This window comes from Vanellus vanellus (assembly GCF_965231255.1).
Source record: "Vanellus vanellus genome assembly, chromosome: 9".
Lineage (NCBI taxonomy): Eukaryota > Metazoa > Chordata > Aves > Charadriiformes > Charadriidae > Vanellus > Vanellus vanellus.
In genome coordinates, this window is record NC_138914.1 from 13,961,182 (window position 1) to 13,976,277 (window position 15,096).

General features: G+C 51.2%; 1 protein-coding gene across 1 annotated transcript; it reads left to right on the plus strand.

Annotated features, from left to right (window-relative positions):
• Positions 1-1,953: 1,953 nt before the first annotated feature.
• On the plus strand, positions 1,954-14,574 carry MCM2 (minichromosome maintenance complex component 2; the record flags this gene model as incomplete). The annotated part of the gene is given in 17 exon segments (XM_082487824.1): positions 1,954-2,009; positions 2,011-2,041; positions 2,554-2,741; positions 3,324-3,499; positions 4,156-4,419; positions 5,445-5,664; positions 5,976-6,183; positions 6,905-7,039; positions 7,241-7,432; positions 8,536-8,629; positions 9,157-9,407; positions 9,660-9,786; positions 9,998-10,110; positions 10,244-10,486; positions 11,281-11,463; positions 12,453-12,608; positions 13,505-14,574. Coding segments are annotated over 17 exon segments (2,748 nt in total). The 3' UTR covers positions 13,616-14,574.
• Positions 14,575-15,096: the final 522 nt, after the last annotated feature.

Consider the following 15,096-nt stretch of genomic DNA (forward strand, 5'->3'; position numbering starts at 1 on the left):
TTGCTGTGTCACTTGGTATTGCCAGGATGAAGCAAGACAAGAGGTGATATTTAGCGGCCCTTGGTGTAACCCTGAGTGCCCCAAGGAAAGCTGGTGCTTGGCGCTGTACCTTCTACAATCTGCTGTCCTTTGTCAATCTCACCTGACTTGCAGATGCCGGAGGCGGAAGGTGCAGTCATGGTTTCCAGAACAGCATTACGCCCTTGTATTGTCACCAATTTCCACTCTTCTAGGACATTTTATCTCTCTAAAATACTCTTTCAGCTTTCATTAGATCAGTCTACTGGACAGGATATTAGTTCTCATCCGAAACTGATTTGCTGTTCAGGTGCTGAGCAACTGCAGAGACAGATGTCCCTGTCTTGTTTGAGAGCTGCTCTACCAAGCTACTGATTTCTAGTATTAGGCATAAATTTGCACCACCTGGGCTGTACTCCAGTGTCTCTGCCCTTCTTTTCATGGGAAATTCAGTCCCCAGGAGTCCTCCTGTGCTACAAGCCACCAGTCTGCAAAATCCTAGTGGCGTGTTTTGATGCAGTCAAGAGTTTGGTGCTCAGCTGCATTCACCCCAGTGAGAGGTCCGGGCCGTATCTGCATCTCAGCACTCTCTGTGCCCCAGTGCATCCCCTCTAGGCACAGCAGAAGGAACCCTGTCCCATGCATGGTGGCCCCCTGATTTTAGGCATGATTTTAGCTGCACAACTTCAGCTCTTCCCAAAGAGACTGCGTACAGCAGCTCAAGCACAGGACCACTTGTAGCTGGCATCCAAAGACAGCAGTGAAAACATGGACATGGTCTTGTGGGAAGGACAGACAGAAAAGCTGTCCGTCCATCCAGCCCTTCAGCGCCTGGAGAGACAGTGGCATCATGTGGTGAGACCAGTTCATCACAGCGTGTCACCTGGGCCTTGTGAGACAGCACCGCCTTACCCAGCTCCTGGGCTGCCTTCCTTTAAGCCACCGTGGTCACTAGTAGCCTACAGGCGGGGGCATTTCTGGGGGTCCCTGTGCCTGTTTCACTCCGAGCACCAGCCAGCTCCGTCATGTGTCACAGAGATGAAGATGAGCCACTCTCCTATTTATATCCTATATCCTATGCTCCTGCTTTGCTATATTCGTACCAGGCTGAATCATCCAACTGAGCTCCTGGAAGACCCATTTCAGGTCTATGATTGTCAGCGGCCTCTTTAGTCACTTTTGCTTCTGGTGTCTCCTGTTTCAGGGTTACTGTCCCGTGTCTGACCGCAGCCAAGAGCAGAAATAACCTGATACTAAGTAGCGGTCAGAAACCCTTCCAAGAAGACAGATCTCCAAAATCCAAGCCACCTACCGTTATGCAAGAACCTGTGGTCTGGAAGAGAAGTGTTTCACCAAACGTCAGCCCGTTGCTTGTTTTGCCTCTCTCAATGCCTCTTCAGTTTCTATGGGACAAGTGCTCTTCCATTCCTCTCCTAAACAGCATCGCTTGCTGCACCAAGCGACTGCGGAGACAGATGTGTCTGTTCTTCAGAACAGCTCCAATTAGCTCCCCGTCACTGTTATGACATACAGACTCAGGCCAAAAAAAAAAAATTCCAAACACCAGAAACCCCTTCCCACCTCGTGTAGTTTTAGTGTGAACAAGAATAAAGGCGATTCAAGCGGTTCTCCCATGGGTCAGTGGCAAACCTGGCCAAGCTGGATTTGGGTTTAGCTGCAGAAGAGGCAGACATGACAACAGGGACACGGGAATCCACAGCGGGATCTCTCCCGTGACTCGGGTTCCCGGCAGGAGGGGAACCCTCCAACCCAGAGGGAAATGCCCAAATGTTGGCCAAAATTTGCCAAAGTTTGCCGCCGCTGCCCACCCGAGCGCCCTCTGCCGTGCCTGGGGGTGGCCGTGCCCCCCGCCCCGCCTCCTCATCTATATTCCGGCGGCGGGGCAGGGCCCACCCCCGGGGCTATTCATTATTCATGAGGTTTCGCGCGCTTTCGCTGACCACGTGGGTCTGTTTTCGCGCGGAATCTGGCTGGTCAGGAAGAAGCGGCGGCGGTGATGGCGGTGAGCGGCCGGGCCGGGCCGGGCCGGCGGAGCGGTGCGAGTCGGGGTGCCATCCCGCGGGGTGCAGACCCCGGGCCCTCCCCGCCGCGGGCGTCCCGGCGCTGCGGTCACGGTCGCGCGGGGGCCAGAGGGGATTTCGGGGGAGGGCGGGGGGGGGGGGTGCGCATGGGGGTGCGCTCGCCGGGGACACCCGAAATGCCGTGGGAGGTTTGCCACATGCTCTGCACCGGAGAAGAGAACCGGACCCGGGGTGGGGCGGGGGGGGATCGGAGCCCTTCCCCTCCGCTCCGGCTGCTCTGGGCTCGGAGGGTGGATTTCCCCCCGCTCTCCCATGCGTTCCCGTTGGCGTTTGCAACGAGGTCTAATTATTTTAATCTTCCCCCCGCGTTCGGGAAAGAGGACTCATCGCTGATCCGTGGCCCCCTTCTGACCGCCGCCCCCGTCGCTGAGTCCCCTGGAAGCGCTGCCTCCCCTCTCCCCCCGCCCTCACCCGCTCCCTCCTGTCCTTGCAGGACTCCTCCGAGTCGCAGGCGGTGGCCACCAGCCCCGTGCGCAGCTCCCGCCGGGGCGATGCCTTCACGTCCAGCCCCGGCCGGGACCTGCCCCCCTTCGAGGATGAGTCCGAAGGGCTCCTGGGGACCGAGGGGCTCCCCGAAGAGGAGGAAGAAGGAGAAGAGCTCATCGGGGAAGGGATGGAAAGGTAAGGAAAACGGTGGGAGCCAGCTTCTGGGGGGGGTTGTGTCTGGGGATGGGGTTTTGCTAACAGGGTGACAGTGCGGCCAGCGACATGGGAGTTCACAGCCATGGTGAGGGTCTCTGCTGTGCTGGCAGTGAGGGTGAGGGGGGTGAAGAGCTGCTGGATAGTGGAGAAAGGTGAGGGCATGATGTCATTTGAGTGCTGGAAGAGCTGAGCAGATTGCCAGCTGGGAGCAAAGTGCCATCATGACCCAGTGTGGGTAAACCAGGATCTCCCTGGATGTATGATGTGCATCCAGCCCAGCTCATTACTCCTGCAGGCGTAAGTTTTAAAGTTTACTCAGCCAGGCCTGCCGGCAAGCTGGTGAACTTCACAATACAAAGGCTTGAACGCTGGCATTCACAACCATGGTGCTGGAGCCCTTGGTACTGCAGGGCACCTTCTGCTGTGAAGCGCCTTCCCACTTGACACATTCAGTCTTGCTGCAGAACAACTGTCATGACACCTATCCAGCAGTAGGCAGAGGAGGGCTAGAGAAATGCTTTCTGGATCCTGGCCTGAGTCAGTGCTCTGTGTGTGTGCTAGGGACTACCGCCCCATTCCCGAGCTGGATGTCTATGAAGCAGAGGGCCTGGCCTTGGACGATGAAGATGTGGAGGAGCTGACAGCCAGCCAGCGGGAAGCCGCAGAGCGAGAAATGAGGCAGCGAGACCGCGAGCTGGAGCAGGGCATGGGCCGCATGAGGAGGGGGCTGCTTTACGGTAGGTGCAGATGAGCTGTGCCAAGTGGGCTGCTGATCCCCATGTGGCTGACTGTAAGCCAGCCCTTACGGAGAAGCTGGGCTCTCACCCTCAGAGTAGCAGGGAGGTCCCTGGAGCTCCAGTGTATTTGGGTTCTTAGTGAAATCTCTGGCTGTGACCTTGGCTGGACTCCCCAGCGCATGATCCCTTTGATTTGGGCTTCGTAGGAGCTCGTTTGGTGTGTTCTGCTTACGTGTTCACGGCTGAAACAAAGTCAGGATCCTGGGCCTGTATCAAGGGTTTGGGGTTCTGTTGAACTTATGCTGCGGAGTTTGTTGGTGTTGGTGTTCCTATAGAAATTTCTGTGGGCTGGATGGGAGGGCCTTTGATGCACTTGGAAGCCCATTCCTTGGCCTTCCTCCCTCAGTGCGTTAATGGACACGACTGTGTGCTGTTGCATACAAATCTTATTCACCCCCATAAAGTATTTGGCTATGTTGTGGAAGATGTAGGAGCCAGGCTAGAACTGGATTTAGGCTGGGCCTGGGATGGTTCTTGGTTTGTATCCCAGGCTCCGACCTCTTTGTTTCTACAGCCCATGCAATCCAACCATGACTAATCCAAAGAGTGGGAATGGGAATCCCAGCTCTTTAACATTTTTTCCTCCCAAACATTAGATAGTGACGATGAAGATGAAGACCGTCCTTCACGGAAGAGGCGGCTGGCGGAACGGGCTGCTGATGGCATGGAAGAGGAAGATGAAGACATGATTGAGAGCATTGAGAACCTGGAAGACATGAAAGGGCATTCGGTGAGGGAGTGGGTTTCCATGGCAGCTCCCCGGCTTGAGATCTACCACCGCTTCAAGAACTTCCTGAAGACCCATGTGGATGACCATGGGCACAATGTCTTCAAGGAGAGGATCAGCGACATGTGCAAAGGTAGGGCTGGGTGATTAGAGGCTCTCTGCTCTTTATGTGGGTCACGGTACTTTGCAGTGATCCAGTCCATAGGTGGATTTTTTCTGCCTTCTCTGTTTGTCTCAGACATTGAGTCAGCACTTTAAGAAACTCAGATGCTGATGGACATAAATGAATAATGGAAACATGTCTACCATCTTCTTTGATTCTGGCTGACTAATTAGAAGGCCCCTGGCGTCTGCTACTCATTAATATTCATATCGTAGAAATGCTAGCAAAAGACTATGTGGGGCAGCAGACAGTGGTCTGCAAACTTGCGATCTGAACGAGACAACAATTGCTTGCTGTCTGTGCCAGTTACTTTCTCACACTGGAAACTGGATTATCCAGCGAGGGAAGACAAATAGACCTTGTGACTTTGAAAACCGTGTCAGTGTTGCAGCCTTGTATTCTGACTAGGCACTGCCAGAAGAAGAAATCATTAAGGTTGTCATTGATGAATTTTAAAAGCAGAAATTGTCACATCTAGGAACAGCTTATGTAACTGCAGTTGGTTTTTTTTCTTCTTTATATTGAGGCAGAAGCTCCAGAAACTTAAGTAGTAGATCAGGGTCAGTGTTACACGGCTGGGAAATAAAAGTCATTTGTCTTGTCCCTTTCCAGGAACATAAGACACAAAAGGGTTTTTTTGCCAGCCATTCAGCATAGCTGTCTTTCCTATTAACTTCTGTTTCCTGGAGGTCTGTGAGAGAGTTGTGTGTTGGGTCAGGCTTTTGAGTCTCAGGAACACCGAGCCTGGGAAGTATCTGTGTGGAACTGGAGAGGAACAATCGCAAATTTGGTACTGATGAAGAATTTGTCTAGAGAAATAAATTAAAAAGTTTTCCACCCATTTTCGAATTGTTGACCTCTAAACATTTTTCAGGGAAGGTGCAGACATCTGCAAACTGCAGCCTGCAGGATACAGGCTTGTCTTCTGGCTCTGTCTGCAGACTCCTTGAGCAGTGAGCAGGTTGAAAATACAATTCACCCCATCTTTTTTTAAGAGAACAGAGAGAGTCTGGTGGTGAACTATGAGGATCTGGCAGCCCAGGAGCATGTCCTTGCCTACTTTCTGCCCGAGGCACCGGCAGAAATGCTGAAGATCTTTGATGAAGCAGCCAAAGAAGTGGTGTTGGCCATGTATCCCAAATATGATCGTATTGCTCAGGAGATCCATGTCCGTATCTCCCACCTCCCTCTGGTGGAAGAGTTGCGGTCGCTCAGGTAAGTAGCAGAATTACCCGCAGTGGCTGTGGGGCCTGCAGCAGGCTTTGTGGTGCTCAGCAGAACTAGTCTGCAAGCTAAAGCTCTGGATAAGTCCAACAGGATGACTGAGCTTATTACAGAAACAAAGTCAGATCAAGGATGAACTTCCAGTGTCCCCAAAGGTAAAACACAAACCCTGCGAGAAAGCTCCTACTGTTAACTGTTTCTTACTGGGCCTTTGGGAGTTGTGCCTTGTAGCGAGAATATTTCTGTAGCATGTTCTGCCTTCTGTGCCCTGCAGGCATCCAGCATCTCTTGTCTTTCCTCAGGCAACTGCACTTGAATCAGTTAATCCGGACCAGCGGAGTGGTGACAAGTTGCACAGGGGTCCTGCCTCAGCTCAGCATGGTCAAATACAACTGCAGCAAGTGCAGCTTCATCCTGGGACCCTTTTTCCAGTCCCAGAACCAGGAGGTGAAACCCGGTTCCTGTCCAGAGTGTCAGTCACTTGGCCCCTTTGAAATCAACATGGAAGAGGTAAGAGATGTGCTTGCCTGGATGAGGCTGTCTGCTCGTCTTGCCCAGGCTGCTACACTGCCTGCTCCTCCCAGCCTTGCCTTGCCTCCCACCCTTTGAACAGGCTTGGTGCTGGGAGAGGGGTCTACAGCTATATCCAGGGGTCTGCGAAGACAGATATTGTCTGTTTGAGCTCTTGACCCGAATCTGCCCAATTTAGCAGCCAAAAGTCATGTACTGCCTCATCATAAGTGTTTGGGCTGAATCTTTTGCCACGATCATCTCTGTGGTACAGTTACCTATCCATACTGTGGAAAGGCAGACAGACTGTCCAGCTCTCTTCCTTCCCAAGTTAGGTCAATATTTCATGATCTGCCAGCTAAGGAAACTAGAGGACAGTAGCAAAATCACAGATGTGGAGCTTCTGACTTTCATTCTTTGCTTTGTTATCTTTAACCATCACAAGTGGAGCATCCTCCTCCTAGGAACTGTTCTAGTATTTGGATGGACAAACACTGTGGTGGCTGAAACACAGTGGTGAGATGTAGCAAAGTACTTTCCTGTCCCCATTGTTGCCTATCACATCCTGGAATTGCTCCTCACAACCTCCATCGCCCATAGTTTTCTAACCAGAGTATAGTAAATCTTTGAATGGACCTTCTCTGGTGAGGTGCCTTAGAAAAGCATCGGCTGTGCTGATGCCTGCCAGACTTGCTGGGTAACTTTTATTTTGTTGCTGCAGACAGTCTATCAGAACTATCAGCGCATCAAAATCCAGGAGAGCCCCGGGAAGGTAGCTGCCGGCAGGCTGCCCCGCTCCAAGGATGCCATTCTCCTCGCCGATCTGGTTGACAGCTGCAAGCCAGGGGATGAGATTGTGAGTACGTTGTTGAACTCAAGTATGGGGTGAGCACAGAGCATTTGTGAACTCTGACAAAGACATTGTGGGAACACCTGTGGGGATGTGGGGAGGGATTGCCCTCACATTCATTTGGGCAGCTACTTTTGACAGTAGTAAAATGGAGAGGGGGCTGTTTTGTACTGTGCAAGCACTGACATACCATCTCCTGGTTCCCAGGAGCTAACAGGGATCTACCACAACAACTATGACGGCTCCTTGAACACTGCCAACGGGTTCCCAGTATTTGCAACTGTGATCCTAGCCAACCACATCGCCAAGAAGGACAACAAGCTGGCTGTTGGAGAACTGACTGATGAAGATGTGAAAGTGATTGTGGGGCTGTCCAAGGATGAGCAAATTGGGGAGAAGGTGGGTCAGCCTCAGACATCCCTTCTTTTCCTGTTGATAGCTTGCTGTCACCTGGCAGCTGGATCAGAAAGTGATGAAAGGTGTCAGCTGGCTAAACAGTGGTTAAAGAAACTCTTAGAAATTCCAGTTCCTTTTCCATGGTCTTCTGTAGCTCTCAGACAAATGTTAATAAGAGTGAGTTATAGGAGGGAAGTAAATAAGAAACTTTCCTTGTACTTTTGGGTCTCAGATTTTCTGTTTCTCCCTTCTCTGAGCCTTCTACATCACAACAGGGCTGGAAGAGAGACACTGAGACGCTCAGACACTGCTTATATCTGATCATTGTTTTCTTCCCCCATATCTTGAAAGCAAAGTGGGGGAAGTGTTCTGAGGGGCCAATGCTTGCGTCTCCAATCCCCATAAGGGGATGTTGTTACTCATCTTAAGCTGTGGTAGAGATCTTAGCTTTGCTTCTCTCTGCATGCTAAGACCTAAATCCAGTACTTGATAGAATGAAGCTCCTGGATTGGTGCACGTTCAACCTTGCTTGGGTCAAGTTTAAGCTCTGTAATAGGGGGACTTCACTCTGTTGCCTTGGTCGTGCTGTTTTGATATTGACTGCTGTTCCCAGTGTGTGGAGGAGATTCAGTTGAGCCGGGACTGTTTTAACACCAGTAGTCTCTAGCATCAGGCTACTATCAGACTACCCTTGAGAAAATATGACCATGATGAAAATTCATGTGTGGCGTAGCCCATCCAACTACTATCATGTGCAGTGAGTAAGTCTCAAATCAAGGTCTCCCGCTTTGTAACAGCTGATAACGGCCACTGTGATGTGCTTTCTGTACCACAGGAGTGTGGAGGCAGTGACAGCAGTTTCCAGCGCCAGACTATACAATCTGCCATGCCCCAACAGCACCATTTTTGTGAATCACCTTTAGGGGACTCTGGGTGGGTAGTTAACCTTTGAAAAAGTCCCCTCACCATGGAAAATAAAAGACTCTTCAGTGACAGCAGTATTCTAAGGTTAACCATAGATGCAGCCCCTTGCTGATTGTCATGCCAAATTCTGTCCAGACTTGAAAATGGTATTCCCTGGACAACTTCTCTCATTTTCCTTTCAGATTTTTGCCAGCATTGCCCCATCTATTTACGGGCATGAAGATATCAAGAGAGGCTTGGCTTTAGCTCTCTTCGGTGGAGAGCCCAAAAACCCAGGTGGGTGTCACTTGTGTCACTTGGTGCTTCAGTCAGCTAAAAGCAAATGGATCTGGGTTTGTCTGCGCTGTTGCAGTGAGAGTGGTTAGAGCTGTCTGTGTGTCTCTGTGACAGACGAGGTAACAGACTGAGGGATATCTGTGATGGAAGTGGCTGCTTTTATCACGCTGAAAACTCTGGTGTGACAGTAGAAATGCTAAAACTGAAAACAGCTCCTGCTGCAAACCTGGGCAAGATTTTATCCCTCCTCCTCTAGGAGGTCGTGTTTGTTGCCCCTTCAGAGGTTTGACCTTTTAGTGTCCTGATTTGTTATCATCTCCTTTTTAGAAGGATGTGTTCAGCAAGGTTAGAAATGCTGTTTTACACATGTGACCACCTCCAAAGCTGACTTTCTTTTTCCCTCAACTTCCTGTAAAGTGGTTTCGCTCCTACTCCTTGCCTTCCCTTCAGCTTTGTGGTGTTCAGGGCAGGGTTGCTATCAAGCTGTGCACTCAAATGCCAACATGTCTCTCCCATTGCTATGGTAGGTGGCAAACACAAAGTCCGTGGTGACATCAATGTGCTTCTGTGCGGAGATCCTGGTACTGCAAAATCACAGTTTCTGAAATACATAGAGAAGGCGTCTAGCAGAGCAATCTTCACCACTGGCCAGGGTGCTTCTGCTGTAGGTCTTACAGCCTACGTCCAGAGGCACCCGGTCAGCAAGGAGTGGACTTTGGAGGCAGGAGCCCTGGTGCTGGCTGACAGAGGTGTCTGTCTGATCGATGAATTTGACAAGGTGAGGCCTGGTTCCATCTCTGTGGGAAGGATTAGCTCTGGAGGGACTGGCTGTAACCTCTGCGATGAGGAGACACTATAACTGATGGTGCCATCTCCCAGCTGACCAAGACTCAAGCAATTTGCTTAGACCCTTAATGGTCCATAGTGCAGTTTGCCACTTTTTCAGAGCATCAGGAGCTGAGTCCCCTGGGTGTGTTGTGCGATGCATATAGACATAAATGCAGTTTAAGTCATTCTTGCTTTCTAACAGATGAATGATCAAGATAGGACCAGCATCCACGAGGCCATGGAGCAGCAAAGCATTTCCATCTCCAAAGCAGGCATTGTTACATCCTTGCAAGCCCGCTGCACCGTTATTGCTGCTGCTAATCCCATAGGTAAGTGCTGAGAGACCACAGGACCATCTCAGACCTCCAGCATAAGTCCTGCTGTGAGTCATGAGAACTGTGGTGCAGCTTCCCCTCCCTCTGCCTGGTTTCTCCACATCAAGCGAGCAGTAAAGTCTTTCTGTGCAGGAGGTCTATGCATGCTTCAAAGCTTCAGCCCTGGAGCCTGTGTTTGACTTTGAGGTTTGTCTTTATGATCTAGGTGGACGATATGACCCATCATTAACTTTCTCGGAGAATGTAGACCTGACAGAGCCCATCATCTCTCGATTTGATATCCTGTGCGTGGTGAGAGACACAGTGGACCCTGTGCAGGTACAAGCTGTGCTATGAGTCTGAGGTTGGGCTGGGTTTATGATGCTGCTGTTGGGATGCTCAGCTGCAGTTGCCCACTGAGTTTTCCTATCCAGTGAGTGTCTTCAGTGTCTGTTCCACTGCTCTCTTGTAGGATGAAATGCTTGCCCGGTTCGTTGTTGGCAGCCACGTCAAGCACCACCCGGGTAGCAAGGAGGCAGTGAATGGGGACACCAATGAGGTCATTCTTCCCAACACATACGGGGTTGAACCCATTCCCCAGGAGATCCTGAGGAAATACATCATCTATGCCAAAGACAAAGTCCACCCCAAACTCAACCAGATGGACCAGGACAAGGTGGCCCGGATGTACAGTGACCTCAGGAAAGAGTCTATGGTGAGAATACTGAGGAAAGGGGGGACGAAGGATGTCTCTAGACTGCAAATCAGCCTGAGACTGCTCCAGCATATGTTGACACATTCTTGCCATTCCTGTCACAAGAGTCTGTGCCACTGTTTTGTGAGAGACAGGCAGATCCTGCAGTGTCTGCTGAACAGATGATCCTTCATCTAAATGCAGTCTTGCCTGTTGGTGATCTGTGGACTGACGGACTGGACACGTGTACTAGTGCCTGTCATGGCAAAGTCTTCTTACTGTCACCCAGTCTGGCAGGCCCATAGGAGATGTTTGCGTTCACTCAGACCCATATGTGCCTGGTACGTTACAGGGAGCTGTTCTGTGTAGAAATGCCCTTCTCTTTTGTCTGTGGGATCTTTCAGGCTCCTTTCATGCTTTCCAAGTGGAAGAGGAATTTTTTGAGGTCAGAGTTTTGAAGCTTGGGAAAACTATATCTTTTCTTTTAAAATTGTCTTTTTGTTTCTTTAACTTCTTCTAAAAGTTGCTGGGGAAAGCGGGATTGCTGTTCCTGGAAAGGCACTAAACGTTGGCAAAGAAGGGACCCCACGTAGCATCCCCTTGCACCCTGCTGAATTAAAATGTTGAACAGGGGAGCCAGTACCGCTCTGTGCAGAGCGTGCCAGCAGGTGGCAGAGCCTCCTTAGCCTGAGACAGTTCTCAGGTCCAGGAGCAGCTCCCTCCAGAGTGAAGTAGGTCCTGGGCCAGAAGCCACTTGTCTTGCCCCATGTCTTTTATCCTTCAGTAACGATTTGCCTCCTCCTCTCCCCACTTAGGCAACCGGCAGCATCCCCATCACAGTGCGTCACATTGAGTCCATGATCCGGATGGCCGAGGCTCATGCCCGCATGCACCTGCGGGACTATGTGGTGGAAGATGACGTCAACATGGCCATCCGGGTGATGCTGGAGAGCTTCATTGACACGCAGAAGTTCAGTGTCATGAGGAGCATGCGCAAGGTGGGCACTGGCTGAGCCGAGGGCTGTAGCTGCACCCCAGACCCCGTGGGTTTGACTGCAGCCTCCTTGCGCTGCCCTGGCTGCGGGAAGACACTCTTCCGTGCTCTGCAGGGCTCTGTCCTGCAGAGTCGGGCACTGAGCCTGTGTAAATGGAGTACTGTGAGTCTGAGGGCACTGCTACATGACTGCCCTTCGTTAGTCTGTAGTGGAGCAATGTTTTTGTTGGGGCTGAGGAGGAAGTGTACCCTGAGCCTCTGTATTGAAAGCACTGCCGCGTCTCTCTTCATTTTTGACACCTTGCCTGGTATTTTGGCACAGGACTCCCATTGCTGCTGCTGCCAGGTGATGAAGCCCAAGCAGGCAGTTAGTTTCTTCACGTTTTTTCCTAGGGCTGCTCAGGGCACAGTTAACCACAGGGCAGCACTCACTGGGGTTTAGTGCAGTCTGCCCTTTTCTCTGAGTGGCAGGGGCTGGCTCCGAACGGCTCTTGGCTGGCCACTCTGGCATTTATCCACTCTGAGTGTCTGCCCTCAGTCTGGACGACTCGTGGCCTCTCTCTTTGGCTGCAAACAGCCAGCCAAGTGCTGGAGGTGGGCACAGGACAGTCTGGGTTAAGGGAAGCTGCTCTACACCTTCCCCAGGGCCAGCCCTCCCACGGCTGCTTCCCCCTTGGGCGGCTCACCTCCACAGCAGTGCGCTGCCAGCCCCGAGAGGCTCCAGGGCCCCTCCAGAGATTTTTAATGGGTGTAAGAGCACCTGGCAGAGGAGCATCATTGCTGTCACCGGGCTGTGTTTTAACTGCATGTGCAGGTGGCAGCTTGGCAAGGCCAAAGTCCCTTAAGAGACACTAAGGGTGCAAGTGACAGTGGTGTCATTTGGTTCCCCTTGTGTTCCATGGGAGGAGCGGGTTGGTTGGTGTTGGGCACAGGAGACCTGCAGTGTGTCACTCGGTTCCTGACCCTCTTGGATCATCTTATCCTCCCTCCCAGACATTCTCCCGCTACCTTTCATTCAAGCGAGACAACAACGAGCTGCTGCTGTTCATCCTGAAGCAGCTAGTTGCAGAGCAGGTGATGTACCAGAGAAACCGCTATGGGGCCCAGCAAGACACCATAGAAGTCCCAGAGAAGGACCTGGTAGATAAGGTATGGGCTCATCGTAACAAGCTTTCTCTGGGGTCGGTTCCTGCTCTCTCTCTGCAGCCTCAGAACCAGAGGTGCTCTCAGACTTGTAACTTCCCTTGCTGAGTTATGGTACTAGAAAAAAACTGGTGTTAATTTAACCCAGAATCAGGGTTGTCTCATTGCTATCTGCTCCTCTCTCGGAGTGCCAAATTCTTCCCCCTCAGTTCTCATGCAACGCCGTAAAGCTTTGAGGTTAGAGTGGTAAGTCCTGCGGTACGGCTGGTGCTTTGCAGGTGAATTAGGACACAAGTTTCCTGGCACCTGCATTTGAAGAAGGAATGAGCAGAAAAATCTCTGTATGAACTTTCCCAATCCCTCCTGAGGCTCACCCTCCTCCTCCTTAACGCATCCTCATCCTGGTCCAGGGGTTGTGTTCCTGGCTCTGCCTGCGCAAAGTATTGACCTTGCTCGGCACTAAAGCGGTATTTGATTCCTGGGTTGCTGCTTTTCTGTTCCTTGCGTCAAATGTGCAGAGGAACTACTTCCAGAGCCACCAGCTTGGTGCTGCTGGTGAGACCACCCCCAGTCAGAGGTCTCTTGCAAAACTGTCTCCTGCTGGGTGAGGTACTAGGGGCTTTTGGATAGTAATTACATTCTAGCTGTACTGGAAGTAAAAGGATGAGCTGAGAGCAGGCAGATGCTGAGCCAGCATCCTCTCTTTGCTCAGCTCAGCTCTGCCAATGCTCCTTTCCTCCTGACCTGCAGTCTCCCGTGCTACTGCAGTTCTGGTTCCTGCTGAGCAGAGCAGAGATTGCTGACTGTCAAATTTTATCTGGCCTTTGCTATGGAAAACCACATGGTTCTTATTTTTTTTTTTAATAAACATTTACCTCTCCCCTCCCTCCTCCTCCTCCTAGGCTCGGCAGATCAACATCCACAACCTCTCTGCCTTCTACGACAGCGAAGTGTTCAAGATGAACAGGTTTAGCCGGGATGTGAAGCGGAAGCTGATTGTCCAGCAGTTCTGAGGCTGGAAGCAGAGTTCGCCACATGCTCCTCTGACACAAAACCTCCATCTTGCATCCCTCCCAGGAATGATACAGAGATCATGATCCAGCAGGACTAAGCTGCACATTCCCTTGCTTGCTTTGTGCCTTATGGATTAAGGGAGCACTGAGCTGCTGAAGACCTTGTAAATAGAATAGAGTTAAGTAGTTAAATGCCCAGCCAAGTCTGTTTAGCAACTTCGTTCACTGTTTTGCCTTGTAGCTAAGCGCAACAGGGAGAGAATTGCTGGCCACATAGATGGCATGTTTGCTGTTTGTTTGTCACTAGTTGTTATGGGCTCATCTGCAGGAGAGACCGAGTGGGAACATTCGAAAAGCATTTGTCTGCCTTATCCACGCCCCTTGGATTGCAAGCACCCTCAGGGATTCTCTTTTCCCATCTCTGGCGACTGTGCAGCCTGCTGGGTGATAATTGAGCCTGCTTTCAACTCTCCGTGAACCAGCCAGCCGCTCCGCTCCAGGCCTTTGTGCCTGACGCTTGACATTTCCCCAGGTGCCGACATGGGTTGACCTTGTGCTTGGTTTGTGCAAGGGAGGGAGGGGACCAGAGGAAGATGAGAACTGAAATAAAAAAATAACTATTTCTAATATTAGTGGTAATGTGTGTGGGCAGTGAAGGCTCCTTCAGTACGTGCTGGGGCAGTGTCCAGAAGCCTTAGGGAAGGGGCTCCCCTGCCTTACTGAGCATTATCTCTGTGCAGCTGTCGGCAGATGTGCATTTATGGCTGGATCGAAGGACTGGCATCTAAACTGAATGCCTTCTCATACCCATTTGTTGAGGGTGAAATACCCATGGTGTTGGTTTTGGGAGTAGCAATGGAGGAGCCCGAGCTGGAGGTGTTCAGGGAGGCCAGGATGGGCTCGGTGTTCACATGCAATTTTCTTACTGTGCGCATTTTGAATACATTTGTTTTTCAATACTTCTGTGTTTCCTCCTCTTTTGGGAACTCCTGTGACTATGGGGGGAAGGAAGAGTGTAAGTGAGCAATCTGGATGCTGGACTAGCTGCTTAGCAGTTTGTGGGGCTGGGTTTGGATACAAACACATCCCATGCTTGCTCTTCAAGTTAGGAACTGCCAGTGCTGGTCTCAGCTATTGCACATCTTCACCATGGATAGATACCAGGACATGGTTGTTCACAGGAGCGTCACGAGCACTGCCTTTCCCACCAAGGGCCTGCCTGAAGTGGCTCCTTCCCTGTCTTGCCTGCTTATTGGAGCACTGACCCTTCTGTGGGACTCTTTCCTGTAAATGTTTGTATCACCTTGAGACTGTCCCACCACAGTACGTGTCTCCCACCTCCCTTCCTTTCCCACTCTTGGGTTAGACAGCCTTGATCTCATGGCTTGGCTGCCGCTTGGATTCCAGTCTGGGAGAAGCAGTAAACCCTCTCCAAGAGGCAGATGAGGTCTGTAGTGAATGTGCTTTGCTTGGCTAGATTT